General features: G+C 36.3%; 1 protein-coding gene across 6 annotated transcripts in view; it reads right to left on the bottom strand.

Moving 5' to 3' along the window:
• Positions 1-2983: 2983 nt before the first annotated feature.
• The window catches only part of PAIP1 (poly(A) binding protein interacting protein 1), a 45553-nt gene continuing 28935 nt past the window's right edge, over positions 2984-19601 (bottom strand). For all 6 annotated transcript variants that reach the window (XM_070587617.1, XM_008541400.2, XM_070587618.1 and 3 more), the window contains 8 exons: positions 18507-18619; positions 15017-15128; positions 13503-13628; positions 12248-12354; positions 11582-11699; positions 10757-10811; positions 6475-6568; positions 2984-4178 (listed from right to left, as the gene is read on the bottom strand). In XM_070587617.1, the coding sequence (XP_070443718.1) occupies positions 4085-4178; positions 6475-6568; positions 10757-10811; positions 11582-11699; positions 12248-12354; positions 13503-13628; positions 15017-15128; positions 18507-18619 (819 nt within the window). In that variant the 3' untranslated portion in view covers positions 2984-4084. The remainder of the gene's footprint in view (positions 4179-6474; positions 6569-10756; positions 10812-11581; positions 11700-12247; positions 12355-13502; positions 13629-15016; positions 15129-18506; positions 18620-19601) is intronic.

The raw sequence follows: 19601 nt of genomic DNA, 5'->3' as shown, positions 1-19601 counted from the left end.
CAGCAAATAGACGTGCTGTATTTATTTACTGACATTAAACAAATTTTTTTTTTTTTAAAGATTGGCACCTGGGCTAACAACTGTTGCCAATCTTTTTTTTTTTTCCTGCTTTATCTCCCCAACCCCGCCCCCGTACCTAGTTACGTAGTTGTATATCTTAGTTGCAGGTCCTTCTAGTTGTGGGATGTGGGACGCCGCCTCAACGTGACCTGAGAGCCGTGCCATGTCCGCGCCCTGGATCCGAACCCTGGGCCGCTGCAGCAGAGCGCGCGAACTTAACCACTCGGCCACTGAGCCGCCGACATTAAACAATTTTTTATGAAGAACCTACTATGTGCTAGGCATGCTGCGGATAAATCAGAGAATGAGACCCAGTTCCTGGGGTTTGGGGATGGGGACTAGAGCATAACCGGAAAGAAACGATTAGACAATAATTTGATCACGGTTGTGGTAAGTGTTCCTAACATAAAATACAGAGATCTGTGAGAGCATATAGTGGGCAGACCTAACCTATGCTGGGGAAATATTTTCACTGCAATCCAAAGGATAAGTAGGTGTTAGCCACGTAAAGTAGGGGGGAAAGTGTTTCAAGCAGAGGTAACAGCCTGTGTTAGAGCCCTGAGGCTCAAAGGAAAGATCTTGCCCCCTTGAAAGGGTTGAAAGCAAGAGAACACTCTCCAGGGGAACCGTGGATGGCGTGATCCACAAGGGGACGGGGGTGCCATGTTTGGTGATGTTGGGTTCCTGCTGAAGGATCCTGAGGAAGCTCTAAGGGAAGGGGGACCAGTGCCGGCTGGATGCTGTTTCTGCAGCGGGATAAGGAGAGGCAGGGATTAACTAGGGACTGGGTGCTGCCGTGAGCCAAGAGTGGTTTAGTAATTGGGTATCCCCAGTAATAGATGGATGGGGATAGCAAAGCATGTCTGGGGGCCTCATTGCTAATAAAGCTGTGGTCACACAAAGAGGGGGACGTGCTGGCATTCTATAGCTGCTGCATGACCTTGGACGAAACAATGTTTCCTGTTGACTTGGCAGCTGGCTTTATCTGTGCCTGTCCTCCCGGCCTGATAAATGGCAGGGCTGCTTTTTGATTTTTCAGTTGGAACCGATTTTCAATCCTTCAGTCCTGGACAGGTTTTCACTCTTTCATACCAAGCATCTTCCCTCTTGCTAAATGTGACTGATTTTTTAACAAATTACAACTTAATCCATACCTATCTGTCCTTCCTACAGATAAAACTGAATGAAATACCTACTCATAGAATTGCCTGCTTTCTGACAATCCAATCCACAGTGAACCTCCAGTTTCTTAGATCCTCTCCCAAATTATCCAAAGCCCAAATCCTATAATAGGTTCTTTCTAACACCCTCTTACTGACACCCCACAGTTCCCCATGGTGTATATTCTGCCTTACTGCGACAAGTACTAAACCCAAAATATTCAGGTACAGGCGTGCTCCTAGTAGTCTTTGGATGGAAGGGCACTGATAACACAGAGACAAAGGGCCTGAGTTGATGACATGACTGCCAGGTTCAAACCAATATTTTCACTTTGTTGCCAGAACAGAAGACAATGACATTCACTGGAACCTTTGTGTCCTTGCTCATTGGAGACCTGTACTAATAATCCCGACAAAAGACTGAATGACCTATGTTTCTGTTGAAGATATAGCAATCGTAAAGGCCAACAATTGTGGCACAGGGCCAACTCTTCCTTTCAGTATGACTTTTGCAGTTTTAAAGTATGTCCACATATTCCTTGATGACCTCCTGATGTGGCTTTAGACTCACTTAGCACCAAAAGGCTGTGGTGGAAGTAATGGCTGTGTGCAGCTTCCTAAGGCAGTTCTTGCTGGGTCTTCTGCAATATCTCCTCTCAAAATCTAGCTACCATGCTGTGAGAAGTAAGCCATATAGATAGGCCACGTGTAAGTGGTTCTGGTTGAGTGACTGCTTCAAGTCATCTCAGCCCAGACATCAGCTATGTCAGTGACACAAGTAAAGAAGACTCCAGATGATTGCAGCCCCCAGCTGCAAGCCACCCCTACTCCTTAGTTTTCGCAGCTGAGGCCTCAAACCCTGCAGAAGAGAAAAACCCATCCCTACTGTGCTCTGTCCAAATTCCTGAGTCACAAAATCCATGAGCATAATAAAGTGCTTATTGTTTGAAGACACTAAGTTTGAGTGGTTACTTAAGCAGCACTAGTAACTGGAACATATATTGATCCTGTCAGTAGCTAGTGTGAGTTTAGTCATGCATCACTTCATGATTGGGCTACATTCTGAGAAACGTGTTGTTAGGCGATTTTGTCGTTGTGCAAACATCACAGAGTATACTTACACAAACCTATATGGTATAGCCTACTGCACACCTACGCTATATGGTACTAATCTTTTGGGGCCACTGTCATATATGTGGTCCATTGTTGCCCAAATTGTCATTACGTGGTGCATGACTGTATAGCAGTGATTGGAGACAATAAGCTAGGGGACAAAACTGGATGGTTATTCACAGAGCAACCAGAAGTTTAAAGCATATTCAGGTAGCATACCGTTGGCCCTGGTCCAAGGTACTGCCCCTTCCCTACACCCTCTTCCTCCCTGAGATTTATACCCCTGCGACTGACAGTAAGCTTTACAGGAAACAGTCTTTAGAGAACTGTAGATTAAGGTAATAGCCACCATGTTACAGCAGCCATTTTGAAAAAAGAATTCTATTATAATTTCCGAAATCCCCAATTATATATATATATATACTTCCCTTCTACAATAAGGTATCTAAAAGTTTTAATGTTTTATATTTGCTAGTTTTCCCAGGTAGACTTGTTATTGAACTGACTTCTTATTCAACAGACTCTGAACAGAACATCTTCTATCCTAGCACAGTTTCTCTGATTTCAAACCTTAATTTTATGGTATCATATAATGATTATCATCATGTTCAACAAGTTATTTAAAAATACCAGATACCACTCCAAAAAACTTAGAGGAAACAAAGCTATTTAAATTTTATTTCCAAAGTCTAATTTTAATCCAGACTGAACAAACAAGGAGAAAAGTGAGAAAGCTAACTGTATTAGCAGACACAGATGTACCAAATGTACAACAGTGGGTTATTAACAGAACTATTTACATGCATATTTACAAGCAATCCTTTTGTACATAAGTTTTACTTTTAGTTAGTTGGAAAAAGATTTGACATTAGGTAAAAATATTACTTAACTAGGGCTGAGGTGGTACCACATTGTAGTAAAAGTATTAGAAAAGTGATCCTCAAGGTATATCAATTGTAAAGCAGATGAAAACTTGAGTGACAAAGATCTAGTAAAATTCTCTAGTAAAAAAGTCAATGGAACTCATGCTACAAAATAAAAATGAGAAAACCATATAAATAAAGCAGAATAATGTTCTAGGCTTTAGAGTAATGAAGTTAGGTGAAAAAAATGAATAGCTCTAGAATTGCAATAAAGCCTCAGTGAGGAATCTTAGTTGTTTGGTTGGGAGTTCCAAGTTTTTTTTTTTAAATGAGATTTTAAAAGCCCTTGGTATCAAATAGCATCTGGATATGTAAGTCAGTTGTTAATAATATTCTAAGACTTCAGTGCTAAAGAATTTCACGATTGTGATTCATCTTTGAAACCCAATTCATTGAGACACTAAATGTAAAACTAAATGATAGCTGTAATACTCATATCTAAAAAAAGGATGCTACATTTTTGCAGTAATATGTATTTCCAGGCAAAGACTTTTTACCTCAAGAAAAGGAGAATTTAAAGTATAAGCTTCTAACCAGCTAGCAAAATTTACTTTCAACATTTTATTTCAAAATCGATTTTATTGCAGCCAAAACAGTGGAATTAACTGTACATAATAAACTATTATATATATATACACATTTTAAGTTATAGGGAATAAAGTTTATTTTGGCAGATAGTGTTAAACAAAATTAAAGTTGCATACATTAGTAACATAACTCAAAATCCTTAATTTGGTATAAGTATGACACATTTTCTTGCTTTCCTGTGTTCTGCTAAATCACCATAACCTAAACTGCTTCATAAAACTGATATGCTGAAATTTAGCTCTACTGCTTTCGCTTACGCTCTGATTCCAAACAAAACTTTTCATACGCTTCTTCTATCTCTGGGTCCATCTCATCATCAATATCATCCAAGTATCTGTGAAAGAAGCAAAGATGATTCACAAGTTTAATGTTTTTCAATTCAGAAAACTTCCGAGATGCTACGCCACGATTAAGTATGTGACATAACTCTCCTAGACTGAGTTAGAACTCAAGCACTGCTTAGAATTACAAAAATGGCACTCCTCAAACCAACAAATGCTTAATTTGATGAGTTAAATTTTACACTGGATTCTGAGGCCCCCTTGTGTTTGAAATTAAGATTCTGCTATACTTTTAGACATAGGTTAAATTATTTAATCTCAAAGCTAAATCAAAGACTTGACATGGGGCTCAAGATTGATATTAATTTCACAAATTTACCTCATCAACAATTACACTATAATGAGAACATAATTTCAGATATGCCATTCACTTCTATGATACAGTATTTTATGTCTACTTAACACCAGAAATATTCCTGTGATGACAGTTTAGTTACATTCTCATTTGGAATTAGACTTTCGTAACAAGAAGCTACTTTCTGGATCATTTGTTTCAGATTTTTTTCCCACTTATTAAAATGATGGCATACAAGGCTTTCCATGGCTAAGAATGGGGGAAAAATTTTAGGCGCCCACTAAGGGTTTAATACGCACAGTCTTGCTGAATTCCCATAGCCATCTTAAAAAAATACGTACTACCATCATCTTCATTTTAGAGATTAAAAAACAAAAAAAGACTCTTGGAGGTTAAATAAATAACATAGGATTTGGGTAAGTATGCTGCAGACCAGAATTTGACTCCAGATCCTTTCTCTTTTCTGCACTTTTCCTTTACAATAAGATGCTGTCCATATGTCTCCCCACTCCCCAAAAAGCCTTTCCACCTACATGTGTGACAAAACTATCTTGCCACTCCAAGCAATTGCTGATGGTTCTCTCTCGCTTTGTTCCTCCCCCATTTCCAGTATAAGGCCATGTGTTGAAATGGCCACAAGTTCATTAGGGCAAGAGACTATGCTGCTTACCAAGCAAAACTTTAGAGGATAACCTGAATTCAATGCCAAGAACAACTTGAACTTCCAGTGCTATGCCCAGCAGGGCTGAATCTGCCTAACTGTGCCTGGGTCCTTACATCCCCATATTTTTTTCTATTAAACTAGTAGTATGTAAAAGTATGGCAACCTTATATTAGAAGATCTCAAAAACCAACTTATAATTAAAATGTCACTAAACAGGAGAGGATAAAGGTGGTTCACGTTTTTTTTTTAATCTACAACACACGTGAGAGATGAGATACAAGAAAAATTGAAGTCAGATTTAATTTGTTCTCCCTTTTACTTAGGAAGAAGAGAATCTAAGTAGCTTGTCCAAGTTCATAGAAATTGTTAACAGGGCTAAACCTCACAAGTTCTTGGTTCTTCTATAACAAAAGTAGTGCAATCTGAAGGTAAATGAGTAATACGATAAAAATTTCTTTTATTACAAAAAATGACAGGTGAAGAAATGGAGTGATGAGAACAGGACTATAACTTACATCTTCCCATCAGTCCAAACATTTTATATAGGAATATCTATTTTCTTTAATCTTAATTTATCCACTGACAGCTAAGATTTGAGCCTTTTACTATGTGCCAGAAGACTGTTCTAAGTATTTATGTATTTTCATTTACTTCCCAAAAATACTCAAGGGCTGCTACTGTTCCTACTTTACGGATGGACAAACAGGCACAGAACTAGCCCAAGATCTTACTGTATTAGAGCTACTTATTTTAAAGTCTTAGGTACAATAACAGCATCTATTTTACAAAAACTAATTAAGAGTCAGCCCTGATGGCCTAACGGTTGAAGTTTGGCATGCTCTGCTTCGGCAGCCCGGGTTCGGTTCCAGGCCTGGAACCATACCACCCATCTGTCAGTAGCCATACTGTGGCAGTGGCTCACACAGAACCAGAACAACTTACAAGTATACACAACTATGTACTGGGGCTTTGGGGTGGGGTGGGGTGGGGGGAAGGAAGAAAAAAGGAGGAAGTTTGGCAACAGATGTTAGTTTAGGGTGACTCTTCCCCTGGAAAACAACAAAAACGCAAGAAACTAATTATGCTTGACTATGCTACATTTTACTATTTTTTCCCCTCAACTATATGTAAATTTTCAGAATCACAGTTTACATGTTTTCTAATCCGATTTTCTAAAAATTTTTGGTAAATAAGTACTACATATATACAACCATATTACCATCAAATCAAAATGCACATTCTCTCATCTACTTTTTTCTAGTATAAACTGTCTACAAACTGTGGCCACAGAAAATTTCACAAAGGAAGTTAGTAGCTGAAGAGAACTTACGGATCACCAGCCCCTGATAAATCTGTTCCATTTTCTTCATAATCTGGAAAAAAGTCTTCTCTTTCAAGTAACTCTTGATATTTCTCTTGGTAATCTATAAAAAAATAAAGAAAAAAGTTTACATGCTGAAAAAATTCATATGAAATGGCCTGTTATCCCTAAAAATTATTTTTATTATGACTTCTCATTTAAGTAGATCCAATGTTTAATTAGCAGTAAGCTTCCAATTACGTATTTAAGAATAGCTTTTATAAAACATATTCTAATTGGCTTGCTTTTGCCTCCCTGCATGCTCATAAATATTAGTTATATATATATATATATAAAATATTCCTCTAAATATAAGCTGGAAATCAAAGCCACTGTGAATATACCAGAGTACATTTCACAGCCAATGTGTATGCTGTTTACATTCTCTACTGCTTCTTTCTATCAGACAAAGTATTGGCTATATAACTTGTCGGGGAAGAACAAGTTCCTGCCATATTCCTGTTTTTCCTCCCAGAAGGAAGGATTTCAATCAAACATCCTGGCTTCTGGCTTCCCAATTACTCCTCTCCAAGGAGGTACAGTGAGCCACCTGCTAAGAGGTCACAGCCATTGTTCCATGTTTCTCAATCAGAGGAGGCTAACCTAGCAAAGGTTCTGAGCACAGGGGATTTTCTTGTCTTCCTTCCCCCTGGAGACAGCTGGAAGGTAGCTACCTGATAAATGTTTCAGTTCTACCAACTTTCCCCAGGTTGGGCTCTTCCAAGGTAATATGTGATATTATCTCTCTCCATTTACCAACTGTCTTAGAGTTACTGAGTATCTTTTAAGATCAGCATGTCTGTATGGAGGCCTCACCTTTGAATAATAAAATAGATCAGTGTATATTAAAACTAGTTAGCTTAAAATTAGTTTCTTGTGACCAACAGCTACCAACAGCTCAAATTTCAAGAGGATAATATAATTACATTAGACTGAGTAAAGACCATATTTTTCCAAAATTGTCAGTCTCTGTAAAACACTTATTCCAGCTTAAACCACTGGTGATATTTTGACATCCAATTTTGGCAATCTGGAGACCATTTTAACTATAAAACCTTCCTCAACAAATACTGGAGGTAACACATAAGACAAACATCTTTTTAAATGTACAAATGAGTTCACAAAAGAGACAATCCAGTAACCACATGTTAGAAGTGCAAAAGGAACTGAAGCCACACACAACTACTGCAGTTGGTGGCTGGCAGACCGTGTGGTCTCAGAAACAAAGGGCTTGGATTTTAAAACCCACGGAAGGTCAGAAAGTAAGGTCTTGGGTCCATGTGAAGTAGGGAGAAGGAATTCAGGTCCCATGCCCACATCACCCTGCACAAACCCGGGGCCTTCAAAGGGCTGATATTCTCAAGCAAAAAGTGGACCAGGAAAAAACAAAACAAAAAACACCCTGGTGGCACAGGGAGATGGCAAAGGAGCTTGGTTGTCTCTGCCTGGGTTTGGAGTGGAGACAGAAGTACTCCGAAGAAACTCGTTTCCCAGAGAATTTGTAACAATGGGCCTGCACCTCAAATTTCTACTACCCACATAAAGAACCCCTACGACAAGAAAATAAAAACTTGCCCAAGCCAGTGTTACCCCTGTGGCTCCTGGCAGGAGCAAATATAAAATCCACTTTGGATAGATGTTCCTATAATCCAAGCCACAAGGAGTTTTCATGAAGAAAAACAAAAAGGCAGTTAAAACACTGGAGCATTCATCTAGGGCCAAAATATATGTAACAACTTCAAATGGTTTAGGGGAAAAAAAATAAGTGTGGAGAGAACAAATGATAAAGCAGATGGAGTAAACCATTAACAAAGGTACATCTGAGTAAAGGGTAGATGGATGTTCTTTGTACAATTTTTACCTTTGTAATTTTTCTGTCAGTTTGAAATCATTTCCAAAAAAAAGTTTAAGTTAAATACGAGATTGCAGTAAAAATGATCACAACTTAAGGAAACAATTTTGTGTGTGATAATCAGAAATAACGGCAGGATTAGAATTAAAAGACAGAATGAAAATATGAAATAAAAATAAGCATGTTTAGAATGAGAAAAAAGGACTCAAAACTGTGAGAAAAGATCAAGATACTTTGAACAAAATGGAAATAAAATTCAGTTTGAAAAACCAAACTGAATTTCTAAACAAAATAGTTACCAGAAATAAAATATTAAATAGAATAAACAGATTAGACAAAGATGAGGAACAAAGAATCAAGCTAACTTTGAAGAATAAGGGAAGGAAGAAAGTCTGTCTTACCAGACATAGCAAGATTTACAGTAAGGTAAGAATAATTTAGAATGCAGTATTGGTCTTGAGATAAAAAGAAGAAAGATCCACAAGCATGGACATGGGAATAAGACACAAGTTTACAGAGGAGTTCCAGGGTACACAACAGAGGGACTTTTTCTCTAGGAGAGCAAGGATGACTCAACACCTGTTGCTGAGACAAGAGACTATGGAAAAAATATTTAATTCCTACTATATCCCATATATAAAAATTAGCCAGATAGATTAAAGATCTAAATATGAAAAACAGCAAAGTAAGATTTTTTAGAAGAAAATGGAATTTGATAATTGTAAGGAAACTTAAGTCACAGAGGGCAAAACAAGACAGATATATTTAGTTTACATCAAAACTCAGAGTTTCTATATGACAAGACATCATAAACAAAATGGGAAGACAGCACATACTGGGAGAAGCTAAGGATCACTTGCTAGGCTATGTAAGGAATTACAAATCAATAAGAAAGAGATGATCCAATAGAAGCAAAGAAGAGAGTCAGGCAATTCTCAAAGGAAGAAATCAAAAGGTCAATAGAAACATGAAAAGAATTCCTATCACTAGTAGGGAAACACAAGTTTACAATTTCATACAAGACTGACAAAAATTAGGTCTGATGACAATAAGTGCTGCCAAGGATGAGAAACATGCTCAGAGGCTGCTGTGGGAATATTAAGTGGTATAATCATGTCGGAAAGCACTTGAGCAACATTTCATGAAGTTGAAGACGCACAGCCTAAAATGTAACAATTCTACTCCCTTCCCCAAAGAAACTCTTGCCTGTGCACAAAGACTAAAGATGTTTGTACAGTACTGTCTGTAGTAACAAGTGTGAACCACCTGACCATCCATAAGTAGAGTAAACCACAGTTTACAGCTCCCCTAAGTGGAATATTATTTGCATTTAAAATAAATGATATAAAGCTATATATAGCAACATGGATAAATACTGAAAATAATACTGAATAAAAAATAAGTTGCAAAAGGATGTGCATAACATACCATTTAGGTTAATACTACCGTGTGTGATAATACCTATTATTTACAGACACAAATGAAGTAAAAAGATAATCGCAATGACACCCACTTCAGGATAGTAATTACCTCTGGGAGAGAAGTGATGGAAGGACTGGACTTGGGGTGAGGGATCAATCACAGAACTGCGAATAGTTTAGTAGTATCTATAGGGTTTTCTCTCTTTAGAAAGACCCAAAGTATATGTTAAAATAACAAAACTACGTTGCTTTAATCTTGACAGTGAATCAGTAGTCAGTTTTTTTTATATTTTTTGAATGTTTCATAATTTAAAGCTGAAGGTTAAGCAGTTCTTTCTACCTCATTTGTGCTGGAGGCACAGGATAGTCAGTGCCTGCTATCCAGAGGAAACAAATAGGAGTATTCCGACAATAAGCTGGTTGTAGTTTGTACCAAATGGGAAAAATTTCTCTCTTGCTCTCACTGCACTCCCATTTATCACAATTAAAGCAACCTTTCTATAAATGACCTTTTACTGGAAGGGAAGGTGTCAGAGATTTAGAGTTAACTAACTTTGATCCACCAAGTATTGAATCTGTAATTCTTAGCATCTACAAGTATTAATCCATACTAATGAAAGTTGCTGATTACACAGTGAACTAGAACCATCTTTCTCTTCCATTCTAACCACTGGAAAGTATAGAGTATAAAAACAAAATATCACAGAAAATATAAAATAAAAATGGCTGCATTTAATTGAGAGATTCTTCCAATCCTCCATTGTTAGGATGACAGGACACTACATACTGAGTCAGACTTTCCATCTGAAGTACTTCTAAGTGGTCACTAAAGAATATTCTATATGCAACAAACTTTTACCTTATTTTAGAATGATGTGAACTCCTCAAAAAGCTACAAGTTTGTGCTGGTGGGAGTATGGTTTCCTGTAATTTACTCTCTTACCAAAAAATGGAGGGAAAAATGACTGAGACAACATACCTGGATCGGCTGCAGTGAAAGGAACACCATCAGATGTATAAAATGTTGGTTCATTCTAGGATGAATCAAAGTGATAAAAATATGTAATCATTTCAGAATTGATTCTTTAAAAGCACATTAATGAAGCATGGCTGATGTCACTTGTCTGCACCTGATAATGCAAGAACAAGTAAAAAACTAACTTCCTCACAGCCATTTCCATTTCTTTGGAGAAGTCTATGGTTTTCAGATTTCTATTATCTTAAGTTCTTGTGGTTCTAACTCTGCTGTCTCTTGTCTGTCACACTCTCGGTGAATTGTTTTGTTGTGCACTGTGACTTAGTGTCAGCTTGTTTTTAGTTGTGGTTACCCCCTCCCCACCAATTTTTTCTTTAAGAATTTCCAAGACTGGGGTTGTAGGAGGGTTATTCTATAGTTGCTTTGTGTCTGGTCATGTTGGGAACTTCAGGGCATCACCGGCTGGATAACCGTTTTTATTTTCTTAATTTACTTTACTACAACATGCAAGGTAAAAGTTTGAGATGCAGGTCTTTGGTTATGAATTCTCCAGAAGAACTGCTTCCTGGAATCCCTATGTTCACCTGCGGGCAAGCCTTATCAATTTCCCTTGCCACTGGATGGATCTTTCTCTAGTCCACCCTTTCACTGGAGGATGCCATGTTTCTTCTCCTATTTACCTGGTCTGCTGGCTGCCATGTGACCCTAAGCCAGTGAAAAGAATTATTAGGCATTAAATTCTGAGAACATCTTTATGTAACTCATCTAGAAATTTCTAAAATTGAATTCAAGCAATAAGCAAAACTTAAAATGTCAACGCTGGCATACCATAAAATAGTTAGGGTCATTTTCAGGTGTTGCTTCTCTGTATGTTGAGGTTGCATGGACTCTACCCCAGTTACTTGACCGGAGTTCTACAAGCTTCAAAAGCATCTGTTTTACATCTCTGCAGACAAGTCAAAAATAAGTTAAAGTATATCCACCACAAGTATTGTCAGGCTCTAAAACACCACAGACTTCTAAAACTTTGTTTCACAAATTTAATACGTATATCCAATGCTTTAATTTTCTAGATATTTCCTATAATGACATGAATTTATTATTATTTTTTTAAAACAGCCTTGAAATTTGTTCCATGTAACTGTGACCATATGGTTCTTAAAAGCAGTGGCGATCCTGCAAACATTTATGCCTCCTACTGGATTTATAATAGTACTTTATCCAAATATTTATTGAACAACTTAAAGTCTGAAACATTTTTCAATGGACTCATATCTTACCACAGGAAAATCTTAACTTCTTTATTTTATAAACATAATGGAATAAAAGTGGATAAGTGAGCAGAAGCCATAGGTAAAATATTATAAAGAAAATACTCCTGTAGATCAATCTATTTCAATTATTCTGATGAAGTATAGCGGATTAAAAAACCACTCCCAGAGAAAAAGTAAGAAATTTAGATCTACTGGCTATCTACATTACTTCTTTTCCTACCTGCTGCAATTTGCATCTAGGACAACATTTTCAATTCTCTGAATAATTTCTTCCATATCAGTCTTTCCTTTTTCCTTCCAGGCATCTTCCAAAACTGACCCTGTCAACTAAAAAAGCAGGTATCAGTAAAATAAGGAATTCAATACAGAAATTCTGAAAAGACATTAGTAGCACTTCAAGCATTCCTTGAACAAGATGAATTTAGCAAATTAAATATTCTCAATTATTCTCTACCATCTAATATTCAAGGATCTCTATACCCACTGTTTTTCTTAACTGAAAGAAACTAAAAGAATGAATTATAGCAGAACTTTAATCATAGGTTTTATGTGTCAATGGCAATACGGTATAGTCCTTGTATGACCAAGATAAGCTACGCAATTTTAGTCAACCTATCACTTTTAAGATGTAATAAATATAGGCCTTTTGAATTTAAAAAAAAAAACTTTCATCAGAAAAAAAATGAATTAAGAATATAAACAGGTAGTTCACAGAAATTAAAAAATGGCTAATCAACATGAAGAAAAGCTTAAATTCACTAGTGATCAGGAAAATGCAAATGAAAATGAGGTTTTTGGTTTTACTCACCACCTATGCCAAAACAAAACCCAAGACAGATCATATCTCATCACTAATGAGGATATGGGGCAAGAGGTGTACTCACTCACTGCTAGGGGGCATTACTTATCAAATTAAAGTATACATGCTTCCTGAGCCACCAGATCGATGTGTAGGAATTTAAACTACATAAACAACTGCACATTTGAAGACACGATGAAAGATTACTGACAGCGCTGCAGTGGCTAAACTGAAAATACCCCAACTGTTCAATGACAGAATGGATAAACAATGTGTGTGCGTGCACTGGAATACCAGGAAGCTCCTGAAAAAAACGACTGCATACCTGTGTTTCATGCAAAGATCCAAGATGTTTGTTAGGTGCTAAAAAAGCAAGCCAGGACAGGATAAGATCTTACTCATGAGAGCATACACACAGACATGGGAAAGGGAGAAAAGTGTACTTATAGATGGGGACAGAGTGAAGAACTTCCTTTTTCACTTCTAAATTTTGCTTCTTATATTATTAAACAATTAAGTATATATTGCTTTTTCAATATTTAAATCACGAGTAAACTGTCAATATTTAACTTAATCTTGAATTCATTTGTGCACTATACATACTTTCCTTCCTCTAAAGTATACACTAACGGGGTAGAACCGTTAAATTTTTATGAAAAAAGTAAGTAAAACCTACCTTTAGTAATTTCACTGCACAAATTAAGTTGTCATCCATAGGATTAGAAAAGAGGGCATTCAGCAACTCCCGAAGACCAACCTGAAGAATATCTGCTCTTGTGACCTGTCCATTTGTTCCCTTGATCTTTTGTGACAAAAGAAAATGAAAAGTAACCATGCCAAAATATAATACAGATACATAAATGGTCTAACAATATGTTGACAAAATAATGTTTTAAGTTAAACAAAAATCATAGGAACACACTCTGATATCTTCCAAAATTAGACTGACTTTACCTGTAACTAAGACCTCTAATAAAACCAGCAGTCTATAACTAAAATTTTTCATTTATCACACATAGCATATGATCAGGATAATTTAAACCTTCTTTAATATTACTGCTACATAAAGCGTTCTCTAGTCTACTAATTTACCATCTTTTGGGGAACATATAACATTTTATTCTGATTCTTATATTATTTAAAAATATTCTATTTTGCATTAGAATGGTACGTATCTTAGCTCTCTGGCTAGAAGAAGTTTAGGTTCAGAAGCCATGCCTTATCCTTCTATTCCCCAAGAATAGTTCCACGTAGGAAACACTCAACATCATTCTAAAATGACCCTTCATTTAAAGCACATTTTAGATCGGTACTCTTATTTTGGCTTAAATTAAAAAACTGAAAAAGATTAAAGCACGAGATTTTTAAAAAATTAAGTCCATCTGTGGTAAAAGGGGATGGTAGATTAGGCACTAGAATGGACCTAGACATTTTAAATACACTGTCTGACATGCACATTTGATGGTGGATACACGTGTCTTTTCAGTGGGGTTTGTGATACTCAGTCCTTAAATCAGAGCTTAAGGAAGTAACCAGTGCAAAAAAAAAAAAATCAAGCCAATCCATTACAAAGTAATATTCAGTCAACACTTATGTCACTCACTGATAAGCATATACTCAAGTACACCAATTTATAAACGTGTTTAGCTGTAGACTTTGTACAAATGCATTCTATGTGGAAGATTAATATATAAAATAGGACCAAGAAGAACCATTTTGGGTGAATTAGGGTGAAAAAACTAGAAACTCTAATCTCTCCCCTCTTCACTCAAAGCTTTGTGTTGTGTAGGGCAAGTCGCTTTTGAGCCACCATCTGAAAGTCAACATAGTAAATGTACTAATATTTATGATACCAGGATTCAAAAAGGTATGACTGTCTATATTTCAAAAGCTTAAACTTCCACGTAACCCATGGCTTTCCAGAAGTACATAAAGACTTTAAAATGCTTAGTAGCTACTTCCTAACACCCGGCCCTTAAACAGGAGACATAAATATTACAGACGTCCCATTAGAGGACAGAGACTACCATAAGCAGGTACTAAGACATCATTTTCCTTCTCTCTCATTCCCCTTCTTCCATTTCACTCTAAACATTGTAAAAGTAGAACGTAAACACAAATTCCTTAACTGAGATCAATTTATGTTCTCAGGCTTTGTCAGTACTTAACAAAAGAAAAATTTCTTCTCACCTCCAGGTTAAGATAAAGTTCTCCCAGAAAGAGTACAAATGCATGGAATCGTTTTCGAGTCACTTCATCCCCTTTAGCTGCTTGATCTTTAACTTCATATTCAGTCCGACATCTAATAAAGATACATCTTTTATAATATCACATTGCTTTGTTTTTTTAAGTAGTCAAACAAGATGACTGTTTGTTGGTTTGGCTGTCTACAAGCAATACAGAGCCAGGTACAAGACACCAACATCCTGACTTTCTATAATAAAAAGTGTTCCTGTCCATTGTAGGGACCAGAATATGCACCATCTTTTCATATTACGATTCCTAGTTTTAAGAAACTGACGGGTTTATTTTCAACTATCTGTATCATATTAAGATTGCGATGTTTAAGCAACATACGTTTCACAAGGTTCATTGTATATGGACATCAAAAAGAAAGAAAAAAAATGCCATACCTTATTTGTTGCCTTACAGGTTTTTTAAGACAGAACTATTTTTACTTCAAATTGTCTCTAAAATGTTCTACTCTTTATGAATATACAAACTTTGAAATAGAGCTTTAAAAATACACATAGATGGCCTCCAACTAAGCTGAAAATGAAATCTTATTGAGCCCATTATCCTTCTAATTTCCATTATAAAAATCAGAGAAGAAAAATGAGGAAAAAAGTCCCCAGTTGAAACCACATAGAAACACAGAAAGCAATTAATTTGGTCCCTACTTCCAACAGAGAATGAAGGAGTCAAATAACTTATTTTCCCTTGCTTTATTTCCCCCCATCTGCCTTACACAAATAATAAAAAGGAATCCTCTTCTTGGAGCTTACAGACAAAGTTCCTACAAGATATCTAAACTAATCACAATAAGCCTGTAATCGTCTGTGTCAGTGAATTATGGTGTCAGCTACTACTACTAGAATGGATTTTTAAAATAGGCTTTAAATGTTTACCATTTTGGTGTTAAATATTTTTTCTCATCTTTACTGATAAGGTGATGAGACAACTCCAGGAAAGTCGTGTGCTTTATAAAACTGATTTTGATAGAACTTCTTTTAAAGACCAAGGGAGGAGCTTACGGCGAGTTAATGGCTTCGTACAGGAGGGATCAGTTTAGGTTGGCTTTGTAAAAAAATTTCTTCAAAGAAGAAAAAAAGTCACTTCTTGCCCAAGAATTTACCTTAGGTCAGGGTGTGAACTAACCATAAACTCGGGATAGGTTATTGTGCCTATGTGGCCGATTCCAATGCTTACAAGCTATATTAAATGAGCAACATCATCTGTTTGAGTCAGAGAAGATATTTGTTACCTTCTCATACATATTAATTCCTCATTAGAAGAAAAGTTGGGATATCTATAAACAGAACACTCTGGTTAATAATGGAAAGGATCAGTTAACTAATGCCAATTCAGTTATCCGAGCACCTACTGGCTGGTCTCCTTTCTCTGTCCTTTCTTTTACAACTTTGCAGGTGACTTCCCTTTTGTTTTATAAATGCTGTAACTATCCCATTATACATTAAGATGTGTTAATTTATGTGAAAAAGTAAATCCCTATCCCTGTACATGGCTGATTATCTAAGCGAAGTGAAAGACCCTGAACCTTTTTAAGCTAAAGATTTTCAATTATAAAAGCAATACATGCTTATTTCACAAAGGTTGCAACAGAGAGAAATATAAACAACAAATTCACTGCAACCCAGAGATAAATGCTGTGAAGGTAACTGCTTTTTCAAAGTATGTATAGATTTTTAAGTTAGGTAATAGAACTATGCCATCTTTCACTTGTTTTATGATTGGCATTTCTCCATGTTAATATTTTTGACAGTATCATATTATTATAGAAGCACATACATGGGTAAAGGGTCAAAAGAGTCAGAAGCGTGGTTCTCAACCATGGCTACACAGTAGAACCACTTGCGGAGCTTTAAAAAACCAAGCCCAGATTCCACCTAAGCCCAGTTACATAGAAATGTCCAAGAGTGGGGACAGGGTCTCAGCCCTACTTTAAGTCTCTAGGTAACTGTAAGGCACAGCCAAGGGAGAGCAGCACTGGGGAAGATGATAAGCAAGGCTTTCTGCCATCCTACCTTCTAAAAGGGCCCACTTTCACATCTTTCTAGAAGCTATAATTTGCATTTTTTTTAATTACAGGGAAGGTTAGATATCTTTTTATAACTTTGTCATTTATATTTTTCCAAATTGTACCTATTCAGAGACATTCCTAATATTTCTATTAAAATACTGGTCTTTTTCTTACTTATTCCTAAGATGCCCCGCTTTTCATATTAAATAAATGAGCTTGTTGCCACGTGTTACACGCATCCCTATTTTTATTTCAAAGAAATTGATGACACCTCCCTAAATATTATATTCTATATGTAATTAAGTTTAATCTCTGCTTTAGGGACTGTGGGTATCTTGGCTTGCTTAAAAGGACATTACCAACCTAAGATTTTGTTTAATTGTCAATTTTCCCCCTAGTATTTACTGTTTCACTTTTACTTAAATCTTTGATATATTTGAAATATATTTTGGTGTAAAGAGTAAGACAGAAACCCATCTTTGTTTTGCTTTCTCCCCATGAATGATTAGCTGTGTCAGCAGCACAGTTTATCTTTCACATATGTATTTGAGGTATCACCTTCATCAAAAGCTTAATTTTCAAGTGTCTCAGAAATGTACTTTTGGAATCTTTATTCTGTTCCAGTGCAGTCTTCTCATACAACGGAATATTCTGCAACCACTGCAAGTATCTTTAAAGAACTAATGGGCAAACTATATAAACTCAAAGACAACCTTGTTATTGAATAAAATAATGCCAATTATAAGTAAATTAATTTCCCTAAATTAGCTTATGAATGCAATGTCATCCCCAAAATACCTTAGTAAATACCAACAAGATTTGGGTAATTTCATGTACTGATTCTAAAGTTGACTGGAGAAAATGAGCATGCAAGAACAGGAAAGAAGATTCCACAAAAAAAGAATGGGGAACTATCTAGACTAGATATTAAAAAATTAGAGCTTTTTAATAGTATGGTAATGAAATAGGAATAGAAAAGTGATGAACTGAATATAATGAAAGTCCAGAATCAAAACCCAAATATAAGGATGTAGTGCGATAAAGGTAGTAGTTCAAATCAGTAAGGCAATGGACCATTCACAAAAGTGGTATGGGAAAAACTGGTTAAAGTTGTGGCAATAAATGAAACTGGATCCTTAGTCAAACCAAAAGTAGCAAAGTGCTAAGAAATATGTTAAGTGATCATTTTTAAGATCTTAGGAAAGAAAAGCCCTTCCTAAAGACAAAAATCAATGGCAGAGACCATTACAGAAAAAGACTAAAATATGTGACTACAAGCTTTCAATACTATACAAGTAAGAAAGGCCTGCCCTATTCTCCACTGCAACTTTCTATTACGTAGTCTCTAGAAAAGAGGAATGGTCAAATTCTAGTACGTTTAGTAGTAGTTTTCCTTTAAGTTCATATATTCACACTAACCTTTTAAGCAACAACTGGCGGAAGTTGCCACTCTGTGGGCTAATTGTCAGATGATGAGACAGGTAATTACAGAGGCGAGCTCCCATATAAGAGAAATTCGGGATAGACGTGGCCTTTCAAAAAGAAAAAAGTTTTGTATGACACAGATACAGCAAGTTATTAATGCAAATACTTCAGAGCAACATTCTAAAGAGGAAACCATTTCTGTCCCCAAAACTGACCATATTGTACAGAAAAATGTACAAGTCTTTTGTAATTGTTAGGCATAAGGAAATTGTTAACTCTCCCTCCCAACCTTACACCAAGAATCAGAACAAGTACAAAGAAAAATGTTTAAGGAAAGTTCTCCCCATCATTTGCCTGAGGTTACCAGAAAGCAAATAGACAATCTCTCTTTAAACTAACCCATTTTTGCACAAAATATGTACATGTAGAGCCAGTTGCACAGTGCCAATTATGAACAAGAGCATTTGCCGAACTATTGATCTGTGGTGTTTCTCAAGGATAGGACGGCACCGACTCTGGCATCCAGCAGTCCAGAACAAGACTCTCAGACCTTCTGCTTTGTGACCTTGGACATCACTAAACCTCCCTGAGCTTCAGTTTCTGGATTTCTAAAGAGGTGATTACTCATACATGGTGCGAGAGATTAACACTTAAAGAACAATCCAAAAACAACTGGGGTAAAGAGGAAATCAAAATAGATAAGCTATTTAAAAAAATAAGACAGTGAGAACACACTATGTATCAAAGACTGATACAACCAAAGTAGTACTCAGGAAGTTTAACTTTCATCTCAGTTTTTAAAGAATAGAGATATACAGAACATAGTTCACTACCTAATGTTAGGTAAGTAAAACACACATTAAGTGGTTAAGGGACTTGGCCAAGGTCACAAAGGTTGTAGTTAACCAGTCTAGAGCTAACAAATGGCCTGGTGCCCCTCCTACCCTATGTTAGGTCTCATTACTAGTTGTGGTAACCTTAGACAAGTCATTTAACCATCTCTGTTAAGATAGGTATAAAATGGGGCTAAGTGTAATACCTTGCAACCGCTGAGGATTAAATGAGTTAACTTCATGTCAAGTGTTTAGT

This window comes from Equus przewalskii, chromosome 20, assembly GCF_037783145.1.
Source record: "Equus przewalskii isolate Varuska chromosome 20, EquPr2, whole genome shotgun sequence".
In the NCBI taxonomy this organism is placed as follows: domain Eukaryota; kingdom Metazoa; phylum Chordata; class Mammalia; order Perissodactyla; family Equidae; genus Equus; species Equus przewalskii.
This window is presented reverse-complemented; position numbering and strand designations above follow the sequence as displayed.